This window comes from Lampetra planeri, chromosome 7 (genome assembly GCF_965212315.1).
Source record: "Lampetra planeri chromosome 7, kcLamPlan1.2.h2, whole genome shotgun sequence".
Lineage (NCBI taxonomy): Eukaryota > Metazoa > Chordata > Hyperoartia > Petromyzontiformes > Petromyzontidae > Lampetra > Lampetra planeri.
Window position 1 is genome coordinate 681,641 of NC_136113.1, and position 26,267 is coordinate 707,907.

Genomic DNA, 26,267 nt, shown 5'->3' on the forward strand with positions numbered 1-26,267 from the left:
ATATGCTGATAGCACTATTGGGATATAATTAGCAATACAATACCATTTAATTACATTTTTGAAAACTATTCATAACCCTCTAAGTGACTAAGCTATATAACCTTGCGTCTCTGTGGAAATGGTCTGGCCTACACCTGAATTGTACATCAGGGTTATAGTCATATGTCTATTATTATTTGAAAGACCAGAGGGGTTATCTTGATTAATATATGTCAAAGTGTTATTCCAGTCTGGCAAAAACAACCCACTATCTCCTTGGTGGTGCCAGATGGTAACGCTTTGGTGGATGTGCCATGGGAAGGCCAATTCAAATCGAATATTCCCCTCAATGTGTTCATAGCCACTTCATCGGTCAATACGGTCTCTGGATGGGTGCGAGGGGCTGGTAACCCCTCCAAACTTAAATTTACTTACCACTGAACCACGTACAAATATCAAACTAAGCTTGTGCGGAGGCCCTGGTGGGACAAGCATCTATGGCATCTTTTGGCTAAATGCCGAATTCCCATTTCAACAAACTACAACATCAGCTAGTTGCTCTTAAACTAGTCCTGAATACCTCCAAAACCAAGGTGCTATGCTTCTCACCAGGACTAAAGCAGGAAGTTATTTTTCCCCAATTATATTCATTAAATAATCATCAAATAGAGCAAGTCAAGATCTATAAGTATCTTGGGGTCATCTTTGATTTAAAAAACTGAATTTTCAAGATCACATTGATTTTCTTGGTAAGAAGACAAAATTAAAAATGTGTTTTCTGTATCGACACTAGTATTGCTTCCCCCTATGTTCCGTTTGGAATTGATAAAAGCTACCATACTTCCTCTGCTTGATTACTGTGACATCGTATATAAATCAGCCCACAGTACTGTACTGAAGAAGCTTGACTCAATTTATCAATCTTGATTTGAATTTAATTTATCACTCGGCCTTAAGATTTGCATTGAACTGCCCATATAGGACCCACCACTGCGATCTCTACATTGGGTCAAACTTAACATCTCTTAATGATCGACGACTCGTGCATCAGATCATATTTATTCACGATGTACTTACAAACAAATCAGCGGACGACCTGCTGGATCTCCTCACTGTTAAGAAGAACAAATGTGACCTAGCTTCACATTCCTTATTGCCGTACAAATACTGGAGGAAGGGCCTTTGCTGTTGATGCCCCCAGGGTCTGGAATGCTATCGCCAATAAACTGCAACTTGGATCACTACCTGTGAGATCTTCACTCAAAACTGCTCTTGAGGAGCTGTACACCCCTAGCTGCCACTGCTATTCAGAATGGCCTGAAATCAAATGTTTCATTCCGGATGACTGCTGCAAAGTATGATCTTGAGTTTTGATTATAGTGTGCTGATCTTTAAAGTTGCATTGAAAATTTTTGAGACTCCTGCTGATACTCCTGCTGTTATGGAGTGACTCATGCTGCCAGCGATGGCTGCAAAGTTTGGTCATACATGTTATGTATATCGTTTATTGTTCAATTTGAATCACAGTTCCTATAATCACTTACATTATTTTATAGCTTTATTTTGGTGATTTCAAAAACGTATGGTTTAGCGATGTTTGTTTGTTGAAGTACAGAGTTAGCCTGATAACTTTCATCTAAATTGTCTTATGGTTGTTATTGTTTGATATGCATCCCCCTGGGATTTTTGCACAGCGATGATATATGGTGTTTTTTTTCTGGAAGACTTTGCTGGTTTTTCCCGGATTTTTCTGTTGCGTGGAGTCACTTTACGATGATAATAGGTTTTACACATTTTTTCTGGCAACAAAACAGGTGTTAAGATGTTAAAACACCAAACTGAAACCTTTTACAAGGAATCATGTCTGCATTAACCACAATGCTTGTAGTCAAAATGCAAACAAAAAACTTACTCTGATAATATATGCATTGGTCTTGAAACTGATTGGTCCAGAGACAACTGTCTCTGGACCAATCAGATTTAAAGGTTTCAATTTGGTGTTTTAACATCTTAACACCTGTTTTGTTGCCAGAAAAAAGGGGAAAAACCTATTATTATATTTTGGTACTGGAAAAGGAGATCCCATGATGTCACTTTAAGATCTTCTTTGTTCGTGTTTTTGTTTGTTGCGGTTGCACCCGAGTCAAGAGCCGCATGGCTCACAGGGCTACACCTAATAAATTAAACTGAAATCCCATTTTACGAAGCCAGGAGACTAAACCCAACATCCTCATGGTTCCTCCAGAAACAGCAAAAAAGCATTGTGAGTGGCCACATTGAATGTTAGAACCCTCAATGCGGAGGAGAGGCTGCCACTCCTCTTGGGAGCTGGACCGGTACTGTCTGGATCACTGTAGCAATCAGGAGGTCCAGTGGACTGGCTTTGGCGCCACTCACTATGAGGAGTAGACAGTCCTCTACTCGGGGCAGGAGACTGCCAAACAACAGGAGTGGCTCTTCTTCTGAACAAAATAATGAAGAGGGCATGGAGCATGGCGGTGAGGTGTGGGAAGCTGTGGGCTTGCCTCCCCATCAACGGGGGGCGGGGGGGTTGAGGAATGGTGGCGGTGGCTTACATCCCCACCGAACATAAACATCAGTGGAGGGATGCAAGCAAGGCCGATGAGTCAGATGCCTTCTATGACCTGTCTCAGGTGTTAGTTAAAGTGGCCCCTCGGGATCGTAATCCTGTTGGGTGACTTTAATACCCGAGTGGGTCATGACACTGGCACCTGATTGGAAGGCATGAGTCAGATCAGCTGCTAGACTTTCTGCTAGACTTCTGTGCAGCCCATGGGCCTGTAGTTACCAACACACTGTTCAGGCATTGGCGCATCCACACAACATCATGGATGCACGCTGAGTCCAAGCAAGAAGATCTGTTGGACTATATAGTGACGAAACAGCAGATGCGAGGGCATGTCCTTGACACTAGGACCTACCGTGGAGCTGATCTGCTCTGCTCACTGACCATCGGCTTATCATCTGTAAAATGCGCCTGCTATTCCACTCCGGTGGTGGGTGTCCATCTAGGACCCCATTCAAACCCACAGTGGCCTAGTCTCAGCTAGCTGATGAAAGTTGCAAGTGAGCTGCGGCTGGAAACGCCCCCCCCCCCCCCTCCTGAAGTCGAGGGGAAATGGGCGAGGTATAGGACTGTGGCTCATGCAGCTGCAATGGCCGTTTTGGGTATGCAGTCAAAACCTCCCAGAGACTCTGGCTGACGGTGGAGGTGTTTCCGGCTGGCTGGGAAAAAGCAACAGACCCACTCCCACCATCTACAGCATCCCACATCGATAAATTAGGAGGCTTACTGCAGACTTTGCTTGGAGGTTTGGAGAGCCGTGCGGCGCTAGTGGTCGTGGGTTGCTGAGGAGATGGAAGCTGCCTCTAACCTGCGATCACAAATTACTCTTTAATTCCATAAAAAAAGTGACTTACAGTGACACTTTTACTCGTTTTTTTGGGTTGAACAAAATTTGGAATAGGTGAGAAAGCCTTTGAGGTTTCAAAAAATATCTGAAGCAGAAGATTAGTGCTGGATACAGCAGTCATATTTGCAAATGTGATTTGTAACTTGGATCCTAGCAAGTGTAGTATCGATAGTTCAATGTTAACGTGCCATATAATTGAGACTTTTGTGTTCTGTTATCTTGGTGTGGTCTGGGACTGTTTTTGTGAAAAAGATAATAGATAATCGGATAACCCTCCTCCAGTCTAAATAAAGATTCTGATGATTCTGTACTTAACTCTCGTGACATCATGAATTTCCCTTTTCATGCTAAATACGTCCATAATAAAAATGCATTTGCTGTGAGATCGTTAAACCCGCCACTACCCGACACAGCCAATTAGTAAGGCTGGTCATGTAAACAGAATATGCTAATTCGTTACTAGTTCAGCACACCGGTGTGTTGGAGAGTAAACCCACAACATTTACAATACGAGTATGACGTTTCGCCAGTAATTACAACCAGTATCATCAGGTGACAGCCAGAGTTGTGGAGAAATACTGTTTCGGTCTTAAATAGAGGGATAAATGTGATGTTACTTGTGAGCCAATCAGGTACGAAGACCAGAGGGGGAGGGGGGTTAATGTATAAATATAAATTACTATGGGTAACCATTAACGGTTGGGTAATTCATAGTGTAGTGTATTTAAAAATTACTCACACCGACACGAAGTAACAAATCACCTGCTTACACTTTATTACTCCTGTTCTCGCGCCACTTGTAGGCACTCCTATATCTATCTTTATGGTCACATACACTTGACTTCTCCCTGCTCTCATCTATTTTGCACCTCACCTATCCTGCACTCAGCGACTCTGCACACAGCAATTCTGCACTCAGCGACTCTGCACACAACAACTCTGCATACAGCAACTCCGCACTCAGCGACTCTTAGAACTCTGCATCTCCACCGCTGCCCTCGCCTGAACCCCCTGGGCGGAGGGTTCAGCCAACATGCGCCCGGCGACGGTGTGAGGGTTGAGGTTTCGTTGACGGCTTGAGCGGCAGGGGCGAGATGTCTTCACTCTTTGTTCCCGGGCAACCGGGCAACCCCCCTCCACTCACACACACTCCCGCTTATATATCCCTCCTCATTCCGAGTCCTCACATGCTCACCCTTAAGCCGCCGCCGGCACAGCGCCTGTTGCCCTCATTAATCCCTTATCATCACCCCCCATCTCCCGTCTCCCCGACACCAACCTCCTGCCTCAACGTACCCGCAAGCTCGCCCTTATTTGCACCCGCTTCTCCCCTTAATTACTGGAGGTTTGTTGGTGCAAACCTCATGTTGCAACGCGCACACCTGTTCGTCCTCAGTTGCACCCGCTTAACTGCGCGCACCGCGTATATCTCTCTACAATAGGGTAATGAGCATACATAATGTACATGCACAACGCGCATGCACAATTTTTTATTGGGTGCAATTGTGAACAACAGCCATATCAAACATTAATACATCTAATCAGCATAATTATTGGTTCACTGCAGCTCAAAGAATCAGTCCTAAAAGGTGTGTGGTGAAGTTAGGAGACGTTCATGTGCTCGGCATTTGGAGGCCTGGAGACCAGAATTGGTTGCTCACAGTCATCACCATCGACCTACGGTGACCTTTACGGGCATGCAGTTAAACAGTGTATTACTTGGTAAGACACTTACAAGCAGCACTAAGCCTGTAGCTATCAGAACAGATACATTTATTTTTATTTCTCTCAATTTCTAAATATTCTCTAATCAGTCTTGGCCAGGAGTAACTCGTTTTTCACAAAACTTCAACAGTATCAAAATCAAATGAGTGTCCTTGTTGGCACGTGTGCTCTACCATTGTTGACAGTTGTATTTGGGACTTTAATATTCCTTTCGTGTTTTATCGTCTCATGCTGATCATTCGTCCTGTCTGACCAACATTTCGTTTGCCACACGAGAAATTGATCTGGTACACACCTTATGTTGATAACTTTGGTAATATATCTTTATTACCAGATATTGGTTTTCGTGTTTTATGTACCTTGAAAATCTTATTGGGATGTTTTGTTTAAAAAAAAATATGGCTTGTTTATCAGTTACACCCACAATGTATGGTATTTTTATAATTTTTATTGCTTGCTCAGTTTCAACGCTTGTGCTATTTGATTTGGTCTGGGCATTCAGTGCCCTGTTTATTTATGCATCATCGTAATCATTCAATTGCAGCGCTTCTTTAACATGTTTAATCTCACTCCTCAGACTTTCACCGTCTAACACTTTCTTAGCCCGATGTATGAGTGTCTTCATAATAAAGGTTTTTGGGTTAGAGCGAGTAAGTATAAATGTGTCGTAACTCTCCACCACCCGACACAGCCAATTAGTAAGGGATTAAACAAATCGCCAATTAGTTACTACTTCAGCCCACCGGTGTGTTGGAGAGTAAATCGATAACATTTACAATTTTAATATGATGTTTCGCTGGTAATTACATCCAGCATCATGGGGCGATTTGCCAGAATAGTGAAGCAATCCACCTGCTTCCGGTCTTAAATAGAGCAGGACGTCATCACTGAACCCAATCAGGTGCAGAGATCAGAGGCGGAGGAGAAGCGTCTTGATGTGAGAGGATTTCTGTGTGGGGTGATGGTGTGACTGCATTCAGATAGGCGTCAGTGTGCGTTTTCTTTCAGTAAACTCTGTTATTTTACCGTTTCGGTTGCGCCCGAGCAGAATATGCAAAAATGGGAGAGTTTTATGAACCTCCACTTCTATGATGAACTGGATGGATGGGTTTTGCGAGTTGAAATGATTTAGAAATTCATTAAGTGTTTCTTTACCGTGTGGCCAGACCACCAATGTGTCATCCACATATCTAAACCAAACAGAGGGTTTTAGTATGCTTGAAGCTATTGATTTTGCTTCATAGTCTACCATGTACAGATTTTCAATCGCAGGAGACAGAGAGCGCATTGCTGCTCCTTCCTTTTGTTTATAGAAATCTAGTACTTGAATTACTCTATACTCTGGTAACTAACACAGGTTTGGCCAAAGATATCCCATGACTAGCTAAGCACTGTCTAAAGAACACCTATTTATTAACGTAGAGTTTGGTCAAAAGGCCCAAATGACCTGCACGGTTTGGGGAGGTCCTTACCTAAGAGGTTTAAAACAAGATGACTTAAAATGGACGGTAATGCATTTTTTATCTCAGATTTGCGTGAATAAATCCTCTTTTAATACCTTAACATGACTGTACACTGCAATTAATTTGTCTAGCAAATGCATTGCACTGTACATACCGTATTTATTGCCATAATTACACCTTCCCATCATGGTTGTGTGCAACAAGAACCTCCTATCAAGATGGTGACCATATTGGCATGGTTTCATTCCAGGCATCGACTTCAAGATGAAGACGATAGAAGTGGATGGGATTAAAGTGAGAATACAGATCTGGTGAGTGGCGGCCACGTGCATGTATCACATGCCCACGTGCGCCACATGCCCACGTGCGCCACATGCCCACGTGCGCCACATGCCCACGTGCCCCACATGCCCACGTGCGCCACATGCCCACGTGCCCCACATGCGCCACATGCCCACGTGCGTCACATGCCCACGTGCCCCACATGCGCCACATGCCCACGTGCGCCACATGCGCCACATGCCCACGTGCGCCACATGCCCACGTGCCCCACGTGCGCCACATGCCCACGTGCGTCACATGCCCACGTGCACCACATGCCCACGTGCCCCACATGCGCCACGTGCGCCACATGCCCACGTGCCCCACATGCGTCACATGCCCACGTGCGTCACATGCCCACGTGCGCCACATGCCCACGTGCGCCACATGTGCCACATGCCCACGTGCGCCACATGCCCACGTGCGCCACATGCGCCACATGCCCACGTGCGTCACATTCCCACGTGCGCCACATGCGCCACATGCCCACGTGCGCCACATGCCCACGTGCCCCACATGCGCCACATGCCCACATGCCCACGTGCGCCACATGCGTCACATGCCCACGTGCCCCACGTGCCCCACATGCCCACGTGCGTCACATGCCCACGTGCGCCACATGCCCACGTGCCCCACATGCGCCACATGCCCACGTGCGCCACATGCCCACGTGCGCCACATGCCCACGTGCGCCACATGCCCACGTGCGCCACATGCCCACGTGCCCCACATGCGCCACATGCCCACGTGCGCCACATGCCCACATGCCCACGTGCGCCACATGCGTCACATGCCCACGTGCGCCACATGCGCCACATGCCCACGTGCCCCACATGCCCACGTGCGTCACATGCCCACGTGCGCCACATGCGTCACATGCCCACGTGCGCCACATGCCCCACATGCCCACGTGCGTCACATGCCCACGTGCACCACATGCGCCACGTGCGTCACATGCCCACGTGCGTCACATGCCCACGTGTGTGGGTGGTGAGGGGTCCATTATCGCACAAGGTACAACAATGTACATGAACCCGAGGTAGAAAAACTATAAAGACCAAATGGGCACTAAATTTTAATCTTCATCAGTGGGAATACCATTTGCCGAAATTGAGAAAGTCCGCGCAAGCACATTCTGAGATAAACACATACACAGGCTTATGTTGGATGTTGCTGATGGTCATTTTATCACCAATCCATGTCATGTTTAGTCGAGACGTTGTCTCATTGAATCAGAATATTTATTCAGAATGGAAGAATCCAATGAGCTATAAAGCTCTTATTCACAGATGTCCAGTAGGTGCGGGTCAAAAAGTTACAACAACAAAAATACAAAAACATGATAGGAGTGCAAAGTATAGGAAAGCTAAACAAGTCACTTAAATAAAAATATATGAAGTATAGAAGTACAAATTGCACATGTGAGCATCTCCACCATTAATTCTAGATTTGAAGCTTTCGTGACTGCAAGGATTCATATTCTTAGGTTTTTTCGGTAAAGTCACGTAGGTAAAACATTCAAATTAATGAAAGTAAAATAAAATAAAAATCACGACGTTTCTGAGGCAACACAAGTCTCCGTCATCAGGTGGGACCGTCACAGCCAGATTAGCTGCATCAAGTGAGGCAATGATTCAAGATGTAATCCCTTAAAAGCAAGTTGAGGGGGGATGAGAGGGGGGCGGAGCTCATCAGAATGTGATAGCCATAAGCCAATGGCTACCACATTCTGATGAGCTCCGCCCCCCTAAGCCAATGGCTACCACATTCTGATGAGCTCCGCCCCCCTCTCCTCCCCCCTCAACTTGCTTTTAAGGGCTTACATCTTGAATCATTGCCTCACTTGATGCAGCAAATCTGGCTGTGACGGTCCCACCTGATGACGGAGACTTGTGTTGCCTCCGAAACGTCGTGATTTTTATTTTATTTTACTTTCATTAATTTTAATGTTTTACCTACGTGACTTTACCGAAAAAACCTAAGAATACATCTCCACCATGTTTCTAAAGAAAAATGTCTAATGGTCTTTCTTTGGTGCCATTGCAGGGATACGGCAGGCCAGGAGAGGTACCAGACAATCACCAAACAGTATTACCGCAGGGCACAGGTAAAATGACTCCCTTCATTGTTACTGTGTATCTTTAACAAGTGAAAGCCTATTGAATTAATTTCTTCAATGTGGGTGAACTCACAATTTTGTATTGATCAGGGGATGGGGAACGGAACGTTTAATGGAGTAAAATGAACATTGCAGATCAATTGAAATTCATTAAACAGGCTGTGTAATGGAATGAAGAAAAACATTGCACAGAACATTTTGGAATAGAATGTTACAAATTTCAATAATTAATTTGTTAAAATGTGGTTTTGTTTTGAAAATGTTTTTAAGTTAAAGGTTATGCATATCCCAGTGTTTTCTTTTTTAAATACACACACATATATAGCTCTTGAGGTGCAGGAACTATTTTTACAGAAGACAATCAGCATGGCTTAATTAAACGTGAGGAGCCATTGGTGCTGCTTTGCAACATGGCGTGCTCGCGAAGGAGTGGATTTGTTTTTCGTCCAGAACTATTACAGACAGATTTGTGGCAGCGAGTTAAAGACGGTTTAATGTTCCCTGTGGCTTCTGGGTGGTGGCCATCTTTGTTCAACTTGCTCAATTTCCTATCCGCGCAGTTCCACGATTTCAGTCTTACTTTTTGGATGCTTTAAAGATGTTTTTAGTGAATGGATGCACACACGCGCTTGGTATGACGGGCGTGTGCACACAGAGCTGTGATGTATGTATGTTTGTATATGTGTTTACTTCCCCCGCACCTCTGATTAGTGCGGTTGGCTACGTACGGTGCGAAACAAGTTCAACATACGCACATGTGTGTAACATGCTGTCATTTGAATTGTGACAAGTGTGTTGTTTCCCCCAGGGCATCTTCTTGGTGTATGACATCACGAGCGAGCGTTCCTTCCAGCACATCTCAAAGTGGGCTGGCGATGTGGATGAGGTGTGGAACTGCACCGATTGTATTTAAATAGTTTAACTCAAGGACCAATTACGGTGTGCAACATACCTCAACATCGTATCTAATTGCTAAGTTTGGCTGTGAGAATTGTTCCTTGGCTTACTGGTGAGCGAGCTGAAACATTAATAAATTGTAGCATGAAAACGCGTTGTACACCACGTGATAATTTACTTTCTTTGGCTATTGTCGGTTGTTGGAGGGCTACACGACATTTGATTAAATAATGACATGACCAAACTCAAAAGTCGTTCATGAATGACACTGAAAGAGCAATGGAACATCAATTGAAAATGTACTCTAGAAAGACATTTGGAGTCCAGTTATATATCGGTCCGCCAACCACTCGTGTATCAAGGTAATGTACTGGGTCGAGTTCGCTTCATGTGAAGACAACATCGGGCCCCTGGCATCGCGGGACCGGAGGGTGGCAGAGTCCCCCCTTCTGAAGGCTGCTCCCCCCTCTCAATTCGTACAGCAGAGTGAAAATGTTGTAATTGCTCACACGCACACAGACTGATCTGCTGCGGTATCCTTGTTAATTTGCAAGCTTGATTTCATCACACATTGTCTGCACACGTTGAAAGGGGCAGCACAAAATGTAAAAAAACATCGATTGTGCTGTGCCCCCCCCCTTCCCCCCGCCCATTGAGTGTTTGTGTGGCCCCCTGTTTATACAATGCCACATGCCTACTGTTTGGGATTCTGAATAATGTAATTGATTGTAGGCGAATTCAATTTGCCAATGTACTCAGCAACATCTGTTTTGTTATTTTCTGCCTCCCTGTAGTCACCTATGGGCTTGGGCCAGTCAATTTTAGGTTGGTGCAGCGATCTTTCAAATGTTTATAATAATGATGATACAGGTGCTGGAGAAAAATGTATATGATTGCACAAATCACGGCGTACCATTTCTAACACACACATGGTCCAACACGACTGCGTATTTGTTTAGATGTATCTTCTTCTTTTCTCTCTTCTCTTATATATAAATGTCTGTCTGTGTGTGTCCATGTGCTTGCGAGGGATTTGGCCAGAGGCGTAGCTAGGGGGGGGCAGGGGGGTACATATGTCCCCGGGTGCCAAGGTAAAGGGGCGCCAAAATGAGGCTTACAACGTTACATTATAACTTATTGCGGCGGGCGCGGCAGCCTGAAACTAGTGCACAAATCTACACCTCAACCTAAAAGTTTATATATCCCGCCACACACAGCCTACATGTCATGTAATTACATTTTGGTACGCGGAAAATTTGAATGCGGATGAGGATAAAAATGTTGGAAACTTTCTCGCGCTGATCAAACTCGTTGCTCAGTATGACCCATTGTTAGCAAAACACGTACAGCACACAGGAGAAAATCCGGGATCAGTTTCTTATTTGTCACCGGAAATCCAGAATGAATTTATCCACATACTTGCGCCGACTGTAAAGAACCAATTGTTGAGTGATATCAGGAAAAACAAGTACTACGGTATCTTACTTGACTCAACTCCTAATCAAGGACATCGGGAACGGCTTTCTCAGGTCATAAGATTTGTGGATGTGGATTTTCAAACTAAAAAAGTAACTATCAAAGAATCATTTTTAGGTTATATCGAGATACATGCAAAAGATGCAGCAAGCCTAGAAAGAGTCATCGTCGAGAGACTGAAATCTGACAACATACCTCTAGCCGACTGTCGGGCACAATGTTATGACAATGCTGCTGTGATGACTGGGCATATATCCGGCCTTCAACAACGAATATGTGACAAAAATCACAGAGCATTGTTTGTCAACTGTGACAACCACAGCTTAAACTTAGCAGGAGTACACTCAGCTTAACAGGATCCACTTGTCGTCACATTTTTTGGAACAGTTGAAAGTATATATTTGTTTCTCTCTCGTTAAACAATTCGTTGGGAAGAGTTAAAAAAAGCTGTGCCCATCACAGTAAAGCGGGAGGCTGAAACACGCTGGAGTGCACGATCAGAAGCTGTTAAAGCTATCTATGAAGGACTGGATGAACTAGTAGGGCTGCTAGACAAATTATCGGAGGACGTAACTATGACGCCTGAAACCAGAAGTGATGCAGAACAGTTACAGGTGTAACTCACTACACAGCTATGCGTATTACATTTTAACTTCATAGTTTTATTACATTTCTGGAATGTCATTCTTGGAAAAATTTATCGTGTTCAAAAGCGCTTACAGGATCCTACTATGAATTTCAAGGAAGCAGCAACTGATCTTGAATCTTTGGAGCATGAATTTGTCAAGCTTCGTGATGATTTGAGCCAAGTTGCTGTAGAAAACGCCAAAACAAGATGCACAGCCTGGGGGATCGATGTGGACAGAAGAATTAGGCGACGTCGGAAGATGCCAGGAGAACTGGCAAGAGATGCAGGACTTTCAGCAGAAGAAGAAATTGTGCGCGTTATGATGAGCGTATTTTATCGAGTTCAACAGGAGATGTCAACACAGTTTTTACGACTAAAAGACCTGAACACAAAATTTGGATTTCTGCTGGACGTCAAAACTCTTCTATCCGCCACAGATGTCGATGCAATTCGTCGAAATTGCACAGATTTTGGAAATTTCTATGACACCGACATCAATGGCCACGAACTTTTCACAGAAATTGGAGATTCCAAAATGCTGCTCAGTAACCGGAATGAAGTTCTACAAGAAACTCCTTTGGATCTTCTTGGTTTTATTGTGTTTTATGGAGACGACGTATTTCCGAATTTGCGAATTTCACTGCAAATTGTATTAACAATAGCAGTTTCAATTGCAAGTTGTGAGCGGTCGTTCAGCAAATTGAAACTTATTTTGTCGTATTTGCGTGCTTCAATGGGACAAGATCGTCTCGGCGATCTTGCTCTTCTTAGCGTTGAAAGAGAAACATTAGAAAAAACAGATTTTGATTATGTGATTGACCAGTTTGCGACAGTGAAATCAATAAAAATATATCTTTTGTAGACTATGTCAACCAGTCTACGACAGTGACTGAGTGAGCCATGTAATATAATTTATATAAATTTGCTTTTAAATTTGCTTTTAAAAAATTTAAATTGTTATTCCTTATTCGATGTAATAGGAAAATGTGAATAAACGGGGGGGGGGGGGGGCGCCAATTTTATAGTTCGTCCCCGGGCGCAAAATATCCTAGCTACGCCTCTGGATTTGGCTATCAAATGGTGGGGTTGACGTAAAAAAATATTTGCCAAGTACCACGCCGTAAGCCCTGCGTTTGGCAAGCGCTATTCGTTTTTCACGTCCGTCACCTTTAAATTAGTTTAAATAGCGTTTTTGGGCGATTTTTCTTTATTAATAAATGTTGTTTTCAAGTTATTTATTTTTTTCAGTTCGCCGCTTCTGCAGTGACAACGCAACAGGCTTGCACTTGCGCACAATGCCCACTAGGTTAGCCCCTAGCAATCCACACACGCCATCGCTGGAGGTGTGTGTGGTTCTTTATTCGCCTGCACACTCCACAAGGTAAGTCGCACACATTAGTATTATACGTATTTATAAAATTACACTTTTAACTGCTGACAGGGGTTGCCCCTAGCAACGCACACACGATCGGCACACATTTTCACTCGCGATAGAAATGCACCAAATACACACACACCGCTGAGGTTAATTCCTCACAGTGTTATGTCCTCCCCCCACCTACATGCGTGCAGTTACTATTATAAAGTCCTTAGATGTATATGTTATAGCGCTTTCACAGTATTATTCATGGGGGGGGGGGGGGGGTCGCGGCACAGCCCCCAGCACCTCGGCCGGCTGGGCAATCTAGGTGAGTACGCAGGCTCTGCACGGGACTAGGCCTCACCATGGCAATGTTAGTTACTATTTTATTGCTTCTTTCGCTAATAACTCACGTGCATAGTTTACTATTATGAAACATTTAGGCTACCTAATATTATTATAATATGTTTGTGTGTAGACAACTTTTTTTTCTACAATTAGTTGCTAAATCTTTCATTTTTCAAATGCTATTAAGATACACAACACGCTGAGGTTACTTCCTCACAGCGTTATGTCCTTTGCCCCAACCTACCCAGATGTCTGTGTGTAAGTCGATGTGTGTATCTGTCTTTTTCGCCCGGGCAACACTGGGTACTTACCGCTAGTAATTAATAAAAATCGGAGGAGGTTAAGTACTAGAATAGTGGAATAAACATCAGGAATTTATAAACAAACAAGTCCTGCTCATAAAAAATGTATTTATAACCGAAACTTCCAGCTCAATTCACAGCAGCTTCGGTAAAATTAGTAGCGGTGACTTGGGATTCAGAACATATGAATTCGATACTGATAAATCACTCCAGCCAAAGTGTCATTGACGCACGATAAATGTATAATAATTTAGTTGTAATAAGCTGTAGTACATTCATATTTAAAATATTTCATTTAATTAGAAAATAATATTGCACCCATATTGCATCTGGAAAATAATGCATGGGATGATGGTGCAAGAAACGGGAATGTTTGCAGATAACATATGACGACTACTTGAAGCTCAATTTTATGATTATACACGTTCTCAATACCGAGTTATCCAATTATTTGGTTCCTATTAACTAAAATTGTTACACATTCCAGATAGTCATGTCCAGTGCACTAATAAGTGAAGCTTCATAATAAAGTGTCTCCAAGCCCAACGAGCATCGAGCAGTGCTCAACTGTGGTGGGAATTTCATGTTTTTATGGCAGAGGCCAGTTTGGTCCATAGGAAACCTGCTGTTGCCAGCTTGCAAAGTAATCGTTTTTGTATCAATTCCAGGGGGATGGCAGTAGATTGGGCTAACCCCGACAGATGTGATGTCATTACCCGTGGTGGCGTAAATCTCCAGTAAAACAAACAAATGCTTAGTTGCCAAGCTTTTGCGGTGGTATCAGATTCGTAAAAAAAGAAAGTGAAATATCAGCTGAAATTCACATCCTCATAAAAAAGAACGTCATTCTAATAACACTCCTAAAATCTTAATGGCAATTAAATAATCTATTACCTACATTATTTCATACTGTATATTTAAGCCACTGAGTTTATCGAGCATAAAATATTTGTAGTCATGTGACGCACCCACAAATAATCTTCTTAGAGGTCCGCGCTTGGCTGGCACCACCGCTGCTCTGTGACCTTCGAACGCGAGTCAAGTGCTCAGCTACAGCGCCACCCGGCTGGGCTGTGGCAAAGTGTGATTGTGTGTTGTTGTTTTCAGCTCGTGTGACGTACGCTACGTTCAGGCTGCTGCTGCTGTTGTTGTTGTGATTTGTTTGAATGTTTGCGTACGATGGTGGTCATTGTTGAGATGGCACCAGAAGGGGTGGAGCGAGTCCTCATTGGCAACAAAGTGGACAGCGAGGAGCTGAGGCAAGTCGGAGTAGAGCAAGGCAAGAAGGTGACCCATACACCCGGTGGACCCGCCCAGTCCGCGTCTTCATCATGTCTTACTGCATGACGGTCGCCTTTTCGACCCATTCTCTATGGCACTTGCTTCATTTTCATAAATTTCAAGCTTTTTAAATAGGGCCCTACATTAATAGTACCTAATATTATATGTATTTTTCTGGTGAACATACATTTTATGGGTCTCAAGGAGAGGGGGGATTACCTACCAGTAGTGCAAATCCCACGTTGCAAACGTGTCTCCACAGAACCACGACTGTCGACCTGACTTGCACAAAGTCACGTACGTTTTATAGATCCTAAAATTATAAAGGGGATAAATTGACCTCTAACTGGGAATTGGATTCGCAAGATTCCGATCAAGTGTGGGGACAGCCTTGCAGCATTGCCAATTTCAAGAGGTGCTGTTTATGTGCAATATGATCAGCTAGTTGCAGTGGTTAGAGTGCTCATCTATAGCCAACCGTGCTAATCAGAGGTGCGGGAAAAGGACAACAAACTAAACACAAAAGGCAGTTCTTAAGAATGTAGTTTTCAATCTAGATGATTTAAAAGTTCATAGCTCCAGTGGCTTCCTAATATTGGAAGGAAGAGCTTCCAGACGGCCGCAAATGCACATCTGAAAGCAATGCGATGCAGTGACCATCTTTGTTCGATGACTAGCCAAAAGCTGCTGCGAGGATGAGCGGAGTTTGCGTGATGGTTTATGATCCTTGACGAGATCTCACAAGTATAAAGATGCAAGTTGAAATCCAAATGGGTAATTGACTCAGCCCATCATTTCTCTTGAGATGAATAAAATGGTGCACTGCACACGTCTCGTGCTAACATTGACGAAGCAACTGATTTAGATTTTAATTATGTTCTCGAACTTGCTACAAATATAATAGGGCTCTACATTAATTCAAAACATATTTCATCTGGTAAATATCAATAAATTGCATTTCACAATTTTCAAGGTTCCCTGATCTAACAACCCAGAGTTTAATTGGTTTTACTCACAAACTAAATTGCTTTAAGACTTGTACTAAGCACTTAAACATATATATACGATTCCCATCATCGCAAACCAAGCAATTTTCCTCCTGTTGCACATGACGGTGAAGCCGACAGAGAGTGGACAGTGCTCTAGACAAGATCTTGGCTACAGTGATTTTCCTGTTCGCAAGCAGTGCCAGTTTTTTGTCACCGTTACCGATCTCCTTTCAGCTTGCCAAAGAATACGGAATGGAGTTCTTCGAGACAAGTGCGTTCACAAACAACAACATCAAAGAGGTACAACTCCAGAGTGTGACACGCAATGCGTTTGAATGTAGCTGCTGCTCCTCGTCTGCTAGTTTGTATAATGACGCTGTGTGGTGCATCACTTGTGTGCACATGGCCGTGAGGTTCGAATTCACTTTCATCCAATCTGCCTCTTCATATGCATCACTGACGTGACAGCCTCCACATATGATGTAGTAATTTGAAGTGTGCTTCTTTTCCTACGGATGCTCGTTGTGGTTTCGGAAGGCTTGTTTACTATTTGCTCTTTTACCACATCCACTACTTTGTACACTGCCTATTGCAATCCAAATGTATTTAGCAGGTGATATCTATGTCATAATTTTGCCTATTTTAGGGATGTAAATAACTTATTCTTTGGGTCTTTCGGTCTTTCGGTAAAGCCACGTAGATAGAACAAATAATTAAAATATCACGACGTTTCGATCGCAACACAAGCAATGGTCATCATGTGCAAAATATAGCGGGAGAGCTGCTGAGATTATATGGTGGGAGCGCTGCTAAGGCAGGGAGTTATAAAGGTTTGAGATGGGTGTAGCCCAAGGGTCAGTGGGCAGGGCTAGAGATGAAATTTGCATGTAAATGTAAGATAGGAGAAATCTTGACAAACGAAGCTGTGGGGGTGGCCATTGTATTGTGAGAGATTGGCATGTCAATGTAAGAAATTTGCTTGTAAATGTAAGCTCGGACAGAGCTCGGACAGAGCTCAGAAAGAGCAATCGCCACATGGAGGGGGAAAAGGATGGCAAGCCGCCATTTACTAATACAGCTAACGGTGGCTGTGTTAGTGAATGTAACTCAGAGAGTCGAAAATAACTGCTAACATAGGTAGGGAGGGAGGGAACATCACAGCCAGTTATGACCTAAACTGGTTAATAACGTCCTTCCAATGATTGGTCAGTTTGTATCCATCTTCTCGGTTGAAAATGTGTCTGTTTATATATCTGGATGGCTTCATGAACGAATCTTTGCTGATAGCCAGTGGGCTTGCAGAGTACTCTCGTTTTGGCAAAATACATTTTGTGTGTGCCCACAGCGTTAATACAATGATCAGCCATAGCTTAAGTATTGGTCCTAGCGTGTTTCAGATCTGCCTTATGTTCACGAACCTGGTCCGAGACATGTCGCATAGTTTCCCCAATGTAACGGCTGCCGCAGACACAGCTTAGTTTGTAGACACCAGGGTATTGCATGTCAGGGATCACATCCTTCACAGATGGGATCAAATCACGAATTTTATATACTGTGTTGAATCGTAGCTGGATCTTGTGTTTGCTCATGATTTTGGAAATCTTTTTTGTGACCCCTGCTATGTATGGTAAGGTGATGGTTTTGATTGGGTCCTCAGATGGTTCTTTCCCAACGGTTGGGGTGATAGCTTTACGGATTGTGTAGTCTGAATATCCATTCTTATTGAGGGCTTGGTGTACGTGCTCCCCACTGACCCTTGGGCTACATTAGTAAATGGCGGCTTGCCATCCTTTTCCACCTCTTTCCAAGCTGTCTCCGAGCTTACATTTAAAAGCAAATTTCTTACATTGACATGCTAATCTCTCACAATACAATGGCCTCCCCCACAGCTGCGTTTGTCAAGATTTATCTGATCTTACATTTACATGCAAATTTAATATCTAGCCCCGCCCACTGACCCTTGGGCTCCACCCATCTGAAACCTTTATAACTCCCTGCCTTAACAGCTCTCCCGCTATATTTTTCACCTGATGACGATTGTTTGTGTTGCGATTGAAATGTCGTGATATTGTCATTATTTTTATGATATGTTCTATCTATGTGGCTTTACCGAAAGACCCAAAGAATATTAATTCCTGCAGTCATGAAAGCTTTAAGTTACGTAATTATCTTGCCTATAATCAGTCTTAAGCAATGCCAGTGATACTGAAATACAGTATTGCAAAGAGAGGAGCATAGAATTAAAGTACGACAATGGAGTTTGCTGCACTGCCCTATGTTGCTCACTACATAGCCCCACAACAGCCTACAGAAAGCTGTTTGTGCCTGCCGGTCGCCAGTCCAAGCACCAGGATCAAACCTGCTTAGCGCCCGAGATCTGATGAGATCGGACACATAGCGGGCGAATTGCCCGATGATGCTGGATGCAATTACCAGCGAAACGTCGTACTCAAAAATTGTAAATGTTGTGGTTTCACGCTTCAACACACCGGTGGGCTAAAGCAGTGAACTATTTGTCTTTTGTCAACGTGACACTTTTTTACTGATTGGCCGTATCAGGTGGTGGAGGGTTACGACACATTTATAAATAACGCGATCTAAACCCAAAAACGTTGATTATGAACATAGTGGGTGACTTGACCATAGGTCATGCCTATGTGCATCTGTGTAAACACTTGTGTGCGTGCGCGCGTGTGTCTACGCGTGCACGAACTGCCGCCCTGCAGGCTTTCACCAAGCTGACAGAGCTGGTGCTGAAGGCAAACAAGCAAGAGCTGGAAGGGTTGCGCTTGTCGTCCAGCGAAGAGGTCAGCCTGTCGGGTGACGAGGAGGTGAAGAAAGAGAAGAAAGAGCACCAACAGGAGAAGCAGCGGCCCTGCTCGTGCTGACCATGGCCGCCCCCTTGTGTGCACGCACCAGGCCTAAGACACCGAGCACAGTGACGAGACGGTCGGAAGAGAAGTGCGAAGACGACGCAACGGCACCGAATAACAGTGCCGGATACAGAGAATGTGTGGATACAACAGGGTAGTAGAATCAAAACATCCTTGATGCAAACCTATAAGTGTCGGGCGCTTGGAGAATTTCTTTAATAGAAATGCTTGGACAGTGACAGCAGTGCTGAGAATTTTAAAGCACTGTACATGTAATGATGTTTAAGAGAGGGTGGGGGGGGAGAAGCAAGGTACATGCAAAACACTGATACAGGGAGCAAAGCAAATGAGATGCAAATATGCTGAGACAGCTACATTTCCCGATGTTAACAAATGGGAACAGTTTCCCCACTTTGAACAATGGCATAAACAATTTGGGATGTGTGATTACAAAAAAAAACATGAAAAGGACTATCGTCAACACCACACACCAAATGTTTTTCTATGCCACACTGTCAACAACCATGTAGTCAACCTGCTATATATTTGTAGTCGTTTCTGTCCGTTAGTCCAAAGCCTCTTCCTACGAGGCACCCAAATCACCAAATACAATCCATGTGGGCTGGGTCATACCTTCATTAACTGGTCAAAGCATTGTACTTGGAAAATCATTGGCTTGGCATCACCGACTGCATGGGCCATTAGCAATCTCAGGTCACTTGTGTCCGTTGTTTGAGATAGTGCATTACAGATGAGGATGACGTTTACTGGGAAGTGACTGTGTTTAAACGATTTGTTTACTTGATAATCATGTTCATGCACATTGTTGGTGGGATGTCTGGAGCTAGGGACCTGACCGTAACATTTAAGATGGAGGAAAGGCTTTTCCAATAATTTTAACCAGAAAAAATTGAAGATTCCGAAGAAAAGCCAGGGGTTTAGTTTTTTGTTTACAGAGCTCAAATCAAATTCTCAATTCAACTCCTATAAATTTGCATCTGCTCATACTGTATATGCAGTCGGTTTTACATATATTAAAAAAACACCTTAAACGGTTTAATCTTGAGTAACTGTAATTTATAACTTTATACAACAGCACATCTATTACATACAAGTATTGCTTTAAGCATATTGTAAAATGATTTTTTTTGTGTTGAGAGAAAAAATGTTTGTTTGTATTGCCTGACCTGAATAAATCGATCTTTAAATATTCACATAAGTCACGGTCTGTCCACTGCTGGATGAAGGCCTCCCCAAGCCGTCGCCATTTCACACGGTCTCGTGATGTTCAGTGCACATGAGCACATTTGATCGCTCCATCTCCGAGCTAGTCCATCTCGAGCATGTTCCCTATTTCTGACTGCCACTCCATTCTTAGTCTTGACCATTGATCATCAGCCCTGCTCCTTGACGTGTCCTGTTCAAGCTCACGCACTTTTCTCTACAGTTGTGTTTAAAACTTGCATACATTCTCTGATCAATGTGTTCCTCTCGGCATCTGCGTACTTTCCAAGAATTTCACCTCTCCATTCTTTCAGCTTTTGCTCCATTTTTTCGCCATTGCCCCATATGTCATTGTGTTATTCGTTGGATTAACCACGACACAGTTAATGAGAACACTTATCAAGTAGAATACATGATATAGGTCGAAACAAAATCTTAAATATTACCGGAGCTTTTTATGGAAGCCCAAATATCAATCGGCAAGATTAATACAATACTTAAATAATGATTTCGTGATAGATGTTTTCAAGAGGATCCTGCCACGTTTTCACAGGAGTGGGCGTTAACGGATATGTGTACAGGATTCAAATGAGTAATTTTACAATACAGGAAGGGGGGAGATACATGGAACGGCATTGTCTTGAGTGGTATATTATTATGCAATTGACAAAAACCGAGGCTATTCATGTCCCGGAAAGACTTACAGATTTCCCAAGATGGCTACCTCAAGAAGAGAACATTCTGGGAAAACCAAGACAGGCGGCAATCCTAGTTGGATGTTGGTACATGTGGATTGCTCTGTTCGCTGTGTAATAAGGTGATTCTCATGCGCGTGATGAGCATGATAATCGGTATATCCTCCTTGAGAGCATGAGATGCACGTTGAATGAGTAAGCCCTACTGTGTGACTTGAGAGGCCTGCATTCTACACTAAATGCATCCTCTTTAATACTCTTGCAGCTATGGCTAGAGCATGGTTTCCAAAATCATTTACCACCCCGTCTATGAGAACACATCTGCACCTCTACTGGACATTTGTGAAAAAGAGCTTTATATAGCTCATCGGATTCCTCCAGTACGTACGGCGCGAAATAAGTTCAACAGTGCATACAGTACATGTAATTGTTAGGTGAGAGGCGAATAATTTTAAATACAATGCGAGGAAAGTGAAGGGAAATAGCATCAGAACTCTGGTCACCACCTCAGAATTGAAATATCATACAAAGTTGTATTTGTTTATGACATCGTGACGGGGAGATCACGTGACCCCCCCCAAACTATGTCGCGAGAGGTCAAAACGGGTCTGAACGTTATCAAGTGATGGTGTGCCGTTTGATAAACTTTGTGGGTGACAGTTGAATATGTGTGTAACTTTGAGGTTGTGTACACCGTTCATATTGTGTGATGTGTGATATGGATAGTGGAGTGCTTTTTTGTCACCTTGTTAAGTTATAAACACAATTCTTGTACATACAAACGTTCATGTTTTCTTCAAAAAATGTTTCTAACATGCACAGGTTTGAGAAATATTTGTTAGTTATTTTTAATACGTGAAAAATTCAAGCAGTTCCAATGTTACATGAAAAGGCCAATGTGAGCCTTGACAGGGTGAAACAGGAAGTTGTGGCGTATCATTCGCGTTAACTTAACTTTTATAGACACTGGGGTGTGGTTAAATTTTATAACGTTTGGAAAACGAGGACCGATGGAACGTGGCACTAACTCGACTGCCTGCGATTTGAATGTGTGATTGATTTAGTAAAAGCTCAAAATTAATGTATATGTTTCCACCCAATGTTTAAAAATGTGGTAAAACATGCTTTTGTTGTCTTGGATGATTTTTTAAAAATGTAACAGGTGGTTCCGAATTGTAAAAAAGGATTAAAATGATGGAAATATCTTGAGTCACAATGGACTCAAGTAATTGTTATTTTATTCACAACTGTCAGTTTTAATCCTATCAGTAAGCCGAAGTCGTGTGATTGTGTTGTCTGCAGTGGATGGAACCAGTGCTCGTAAAATCAAATCGAATCACAGCTCACAAAATTAAATTTAATCACGATAGCTAAATACGGTACTCTACAGGGTCTTCGTTATGCCATTTCTGAACAAAGGCCTCCCTATGCTGTGATAGTCACGGGGGTTGTTTGACCATACTTCATCAGGCTGGTCACAGCAGGTTGGTGAGAGCGGGAGGGGGGGTGCAGGACGGAGGAAGTACAACTTAGATAAAAGCTAGCTAGTGATGTTAGCCACGGCTGGAAATTTAACACGGGCCACGGGGCTCAAAGTGCGTGCACCACCGAAACCACCCCCATCCCCACAGGACTGAATTAGGGCGCGTTTGAAACTGATGACGGACGCTTGTGTTGCGCCCGGAACGTCGTGATTTATTTTATTTTATACCTCCGTGACTTTACCGAAAGAACCAAAGAGTATGGATTCCTGCAGTCACGAAAGCTTCAAATCAAGATTGGTTGAGTAAAGCCATTTATACTGGTAGGAACGAAGTGGACCAGACCACCAATAGATGAATGTGTCCGTCCGTCCGTGTATCAACATCGCCCCCTACTGCAAACACCTGGCATGACCCTGTCCGACAAGATGGCCGCCCGCTCCCCCTGCGATCTGTGAATTAAACAAGATGGCCGTCGCTTCCGGCGCATCACGGCAAAACTTTAAATTTCGCTTCAAAATGACTTTACTGAAACGCAGCACGTTTTTAAAAAAATTACTTTACTGAAACGCAGCACGTTTTTAAAAAAAAATTACTTTACTGAAACGCAGCACGTTTTTTTAACACAGAGACAAGAAACATTTATTAACACAGAGACTTGATACATTTAATCGCCTTATTTGTGCACGAAAAGCACGGCGCGAGGCCTAGTGCGGCAGGCTTCGCGAGGCCTAGTGCGGCAGGCTTATTAACACAGAGATGAAACGCAGCACGTTTATTTAAAAAAAAAATTACTTTACTGAAACGCAGCACGTTTTTTTAACACAGAGACAAGAAACATTTATTAACACAGAGACGAGATACATTTAATCGCCTTATTTGTGCACGAAAAGCACGGCGCGAGGCCTAGTGCGGCAGGCTTCGCGAGGCCTAGTGCGGCAGACTTATTAACACAGAGATGAAACGCAGCACGTTTATTAAAAAAAAAAATTACTTTACTGAAACGCAGCACGTTTTTTTTAACACAGAGACAAGAAACATTTATTAAGACAGAGACGAGATACATTTAATCGCCTTATTTGTGCACGAAAAGCACGGCGCGAGGCCTAGTGCGGCAGGCTTCGCGAGGCCTAGTGCAGAAGGTGGTGGTGGGGTGGGGTGGTGGTGGTGGGGGGTGGTGGTGGGGGGTGGTGAGGGCTGGTGGGAGGGGTGGTGTTGAGGGTGGTGTTGGGGGGTCTTTAAATCTCACAGCGTTTCTTGTCAAAACAAACACTTTTAATTAACGTTACACTAGAATACAGTAATTTTTTCTTTAACTCCTCTATACCCGGTCGATATCCCTGTACCGGTACTAAGTATTATTCCTACCAGCCCACCCCGCAGGGTCCTGTTTTAAATGTTGGCCAAATTGGCACTTATGAATATCCACAAATTAAATGTTGTGTCACAGCACCAATCTAATTCATACAAAAAATATGGATGGAAACATTACCGGTTTTACCTAAATATATTTTTGCACAAATGGGGGTTGAGGGTCTCTAATTTGTGAAAATACTGTGAACGGAATATGAAATGGAGGCAGATGTGCTCCTTATAAGCCCTTCTACACTATTCCATACGTTACCAATCAGGTTGGAAAAGGAAACTTGTGGGTGTCGATTATTTAGATTTTTAAAATCTTCAGGTAGGAGCATTATTGTATATCACTTAACAGAACGGGGAAAGTACAGCATACAGTGTAAAAAAATACATAAAATGAAAATGCCATCAAAACATTTGAGTGTGCGGAGTGTCGGGCTCATCTATGTCCATGGTTCTTTTTAAGTTTAGCCATGAATCCCTTGCGGATTTATAATATATCTCATTGGGTGCTCACCTGATTGAGAAAAGGAAATCGATGTTTCCTTAGCTTTAGTTTCCACACCCTCCACGAATCGGATATATCACATCCGTGTGTGCACAATGGACACATGACAAGTTCCACCCCCCCCCCCCCTCTGCCAAGGTAAACCACAAATGGTACCTCCTGAACCTTAAACTAGTGGATTTCCTCGTTCTTAAAATATGTTTATAAAATGGGCGCAACCTACCTCGGCAATGAGTTGGTGAGATCGTCCCTCAAAGCACGTTTGGGAAAACGCGGTAAGTAGCTTACGACATCACGGCAGCTCAGGTATTGGTGGCTTACAGCCAATGGCGGAGCCAGGATTTTAAAGTAGGGGGGGCAACACCTCCAGCAATGAAAAATGATAGAGGAGTTGTTAGTAAGTAAGGAGTTGTTAGCAAGTAAGGAGTTGTTAGTAAGTAAGGACTTGTACCTTGCTTTTTGTTCAACTCGTGTGTGGCGATGGCGCAGACATCGATCGAGGGTCGAATTCGAACCGCGTTGTGTGATCGGCATCGCACTCGCTGAAGGTGAATGCCTTCAGGGAAGTCGTGTACTGTATACGCAACTGCGCACAATTCTGTGAGTCACTTATAACTGCTTTGCCGTTACTTATTGCCAATTATGGACTCAGACTATTGTCCGATCATCTCATAGAGTCCCTGGCACATAATAATATGCTACACAGTGGCAGTGGGGGTCGCAAAATGCCGATTAATCTAACCTATATAATACATTTTTTGTCTGTCCGTCTGCGTACGCTCGCTTCCGGGGGATTTAGCTCTCGGACCGTGGGGTTCGCCGAGATTAAATTTTGCCGGTGGGCACGCCCCCGGCCCCGCGGTGAACTTAGGCATTTCCGATTTTTCGTCTCTAAACTTTAAATCGGACCGATTATCGATTTAGTGCGATTTCTCTTTATTTATTTATTTACTATTGCCGACCGGCACGTAACGAAGCACGCCGTTGCGCATGCGTGAAGGCGGTTGGCCCCTGGCAACGGGTGGTTGGCCCCTGGCAACGGGCGGTTGGCCCTGGCAATGGGCAGCAACGCCGTCGCTTCGAGGTGGACGCCGTTTTTAATTCCCGTTAAAAATATGCGCACGCATTAACACGCGACGATGAGGTAAATTCATCAAAGTTTCACGTCCTCTTCATTCCCCCACCACCCCAATGTGTGCAATTACTATTATTGGGTCGGTAGATAATAAAATTATAGCGATTAGACAGTATCATTCTAGCGGGGGGGGGGGGGGGGGGGTAGCGGCCCGAGAACCCAGCTTCGGCCGGGTGGGCAATCTAGGCGAGGCCGGAGGCTCTGCACGGTACTAGGCCTCAACACCCCACACGTGTCAGGCGAAGACTTTGTGCTATAAACTCGATATACCCAGCGTTGCCCGGGGGGAAAATACATTTAAAATCTTCTGAAAACTTTAAAACATAACATACCAATGAAAATACAACTGTGTAATTAAATATGTAAAACCGACCGCGCCAAGAATCGATTCTCTGAATCGTGCAAAGGAATCGAAGGTTGTAGATTCATTTAGAATCGCCCTGTTCCCGTTTAATATAAGTTGGTTATAGAGTTGATATAAACTGCTACGAATGGGAAATATCCGGCGTTGACCGGGGCAAAAATATAATTAAAAACTCCTGAAAACTTTAAAACATAACATACCAATGAAAATAAAACTCTGTAATTAAAAATGGAAACCTCCTACGCACCAGGAATCGATTCTTTGATTCGCGCAAAGGAATCATCGAAGGTTGTAGATTCCTTTAGA

At 43.6% G+C, this 26,267-nt stretch overlaps 1 protein-coding gene across 2 annotated transcripts in view; it reads left to right on the forward strand.

Moving 5' to 3' along the window:
- RAB15 (RAB15, member RAS oncogene family) overlaps nucleotides 1–20,409 on the forward strand; it is a 73,053-nt gene extending 52,644 nt beyond the window's left edge. The window contains exons 1-7 of one of the 2 annotated variants that reach the window (XM_078595844.1): nucleotides 5,013–5,135; nucleotides 6,852–6,912; nucleotides 8,969–9,029; nucleotides 9,850–9,927; nucleotides 15,250–15,339; nucleotides 16,557–16,622; nucleotides 19,049–20,409. In XM_078595844.1, the coding sequence (XP_078451970.1) occupies nucleotides 5,111–5,135; nucleotides 6,852–6,912; nucleotides 8,969–9,029; nucleotides 9,850–9,927; nucleotides 15,250–15,339; nucleotides 16,557–16,622; nucleotides 19,049–19,210 (543 nt within the window). In that variant the 5' untranslated portion in view covers nucleotides 5,013–5,110 and the 3' untranslated portion in view covers nucleotides 19,211–20,409. Of the gene's footprint in view, nucleotides 1–5,012; nucleotides 5,136–6,851; nucleotides 6,913–8,968; nucleotides 9,030–9,849; nucleotides 9,928–15,249; nucleotides 15,340–16,556; nucleotides 16,623–19,048 lie in introns of those variants that run through there. The other variant, XM_078595843.1, reaches the window with a different exon arrangement.
- Nucleotides 20,410–26,267: the final 5,858 nt, after the last annotated feature.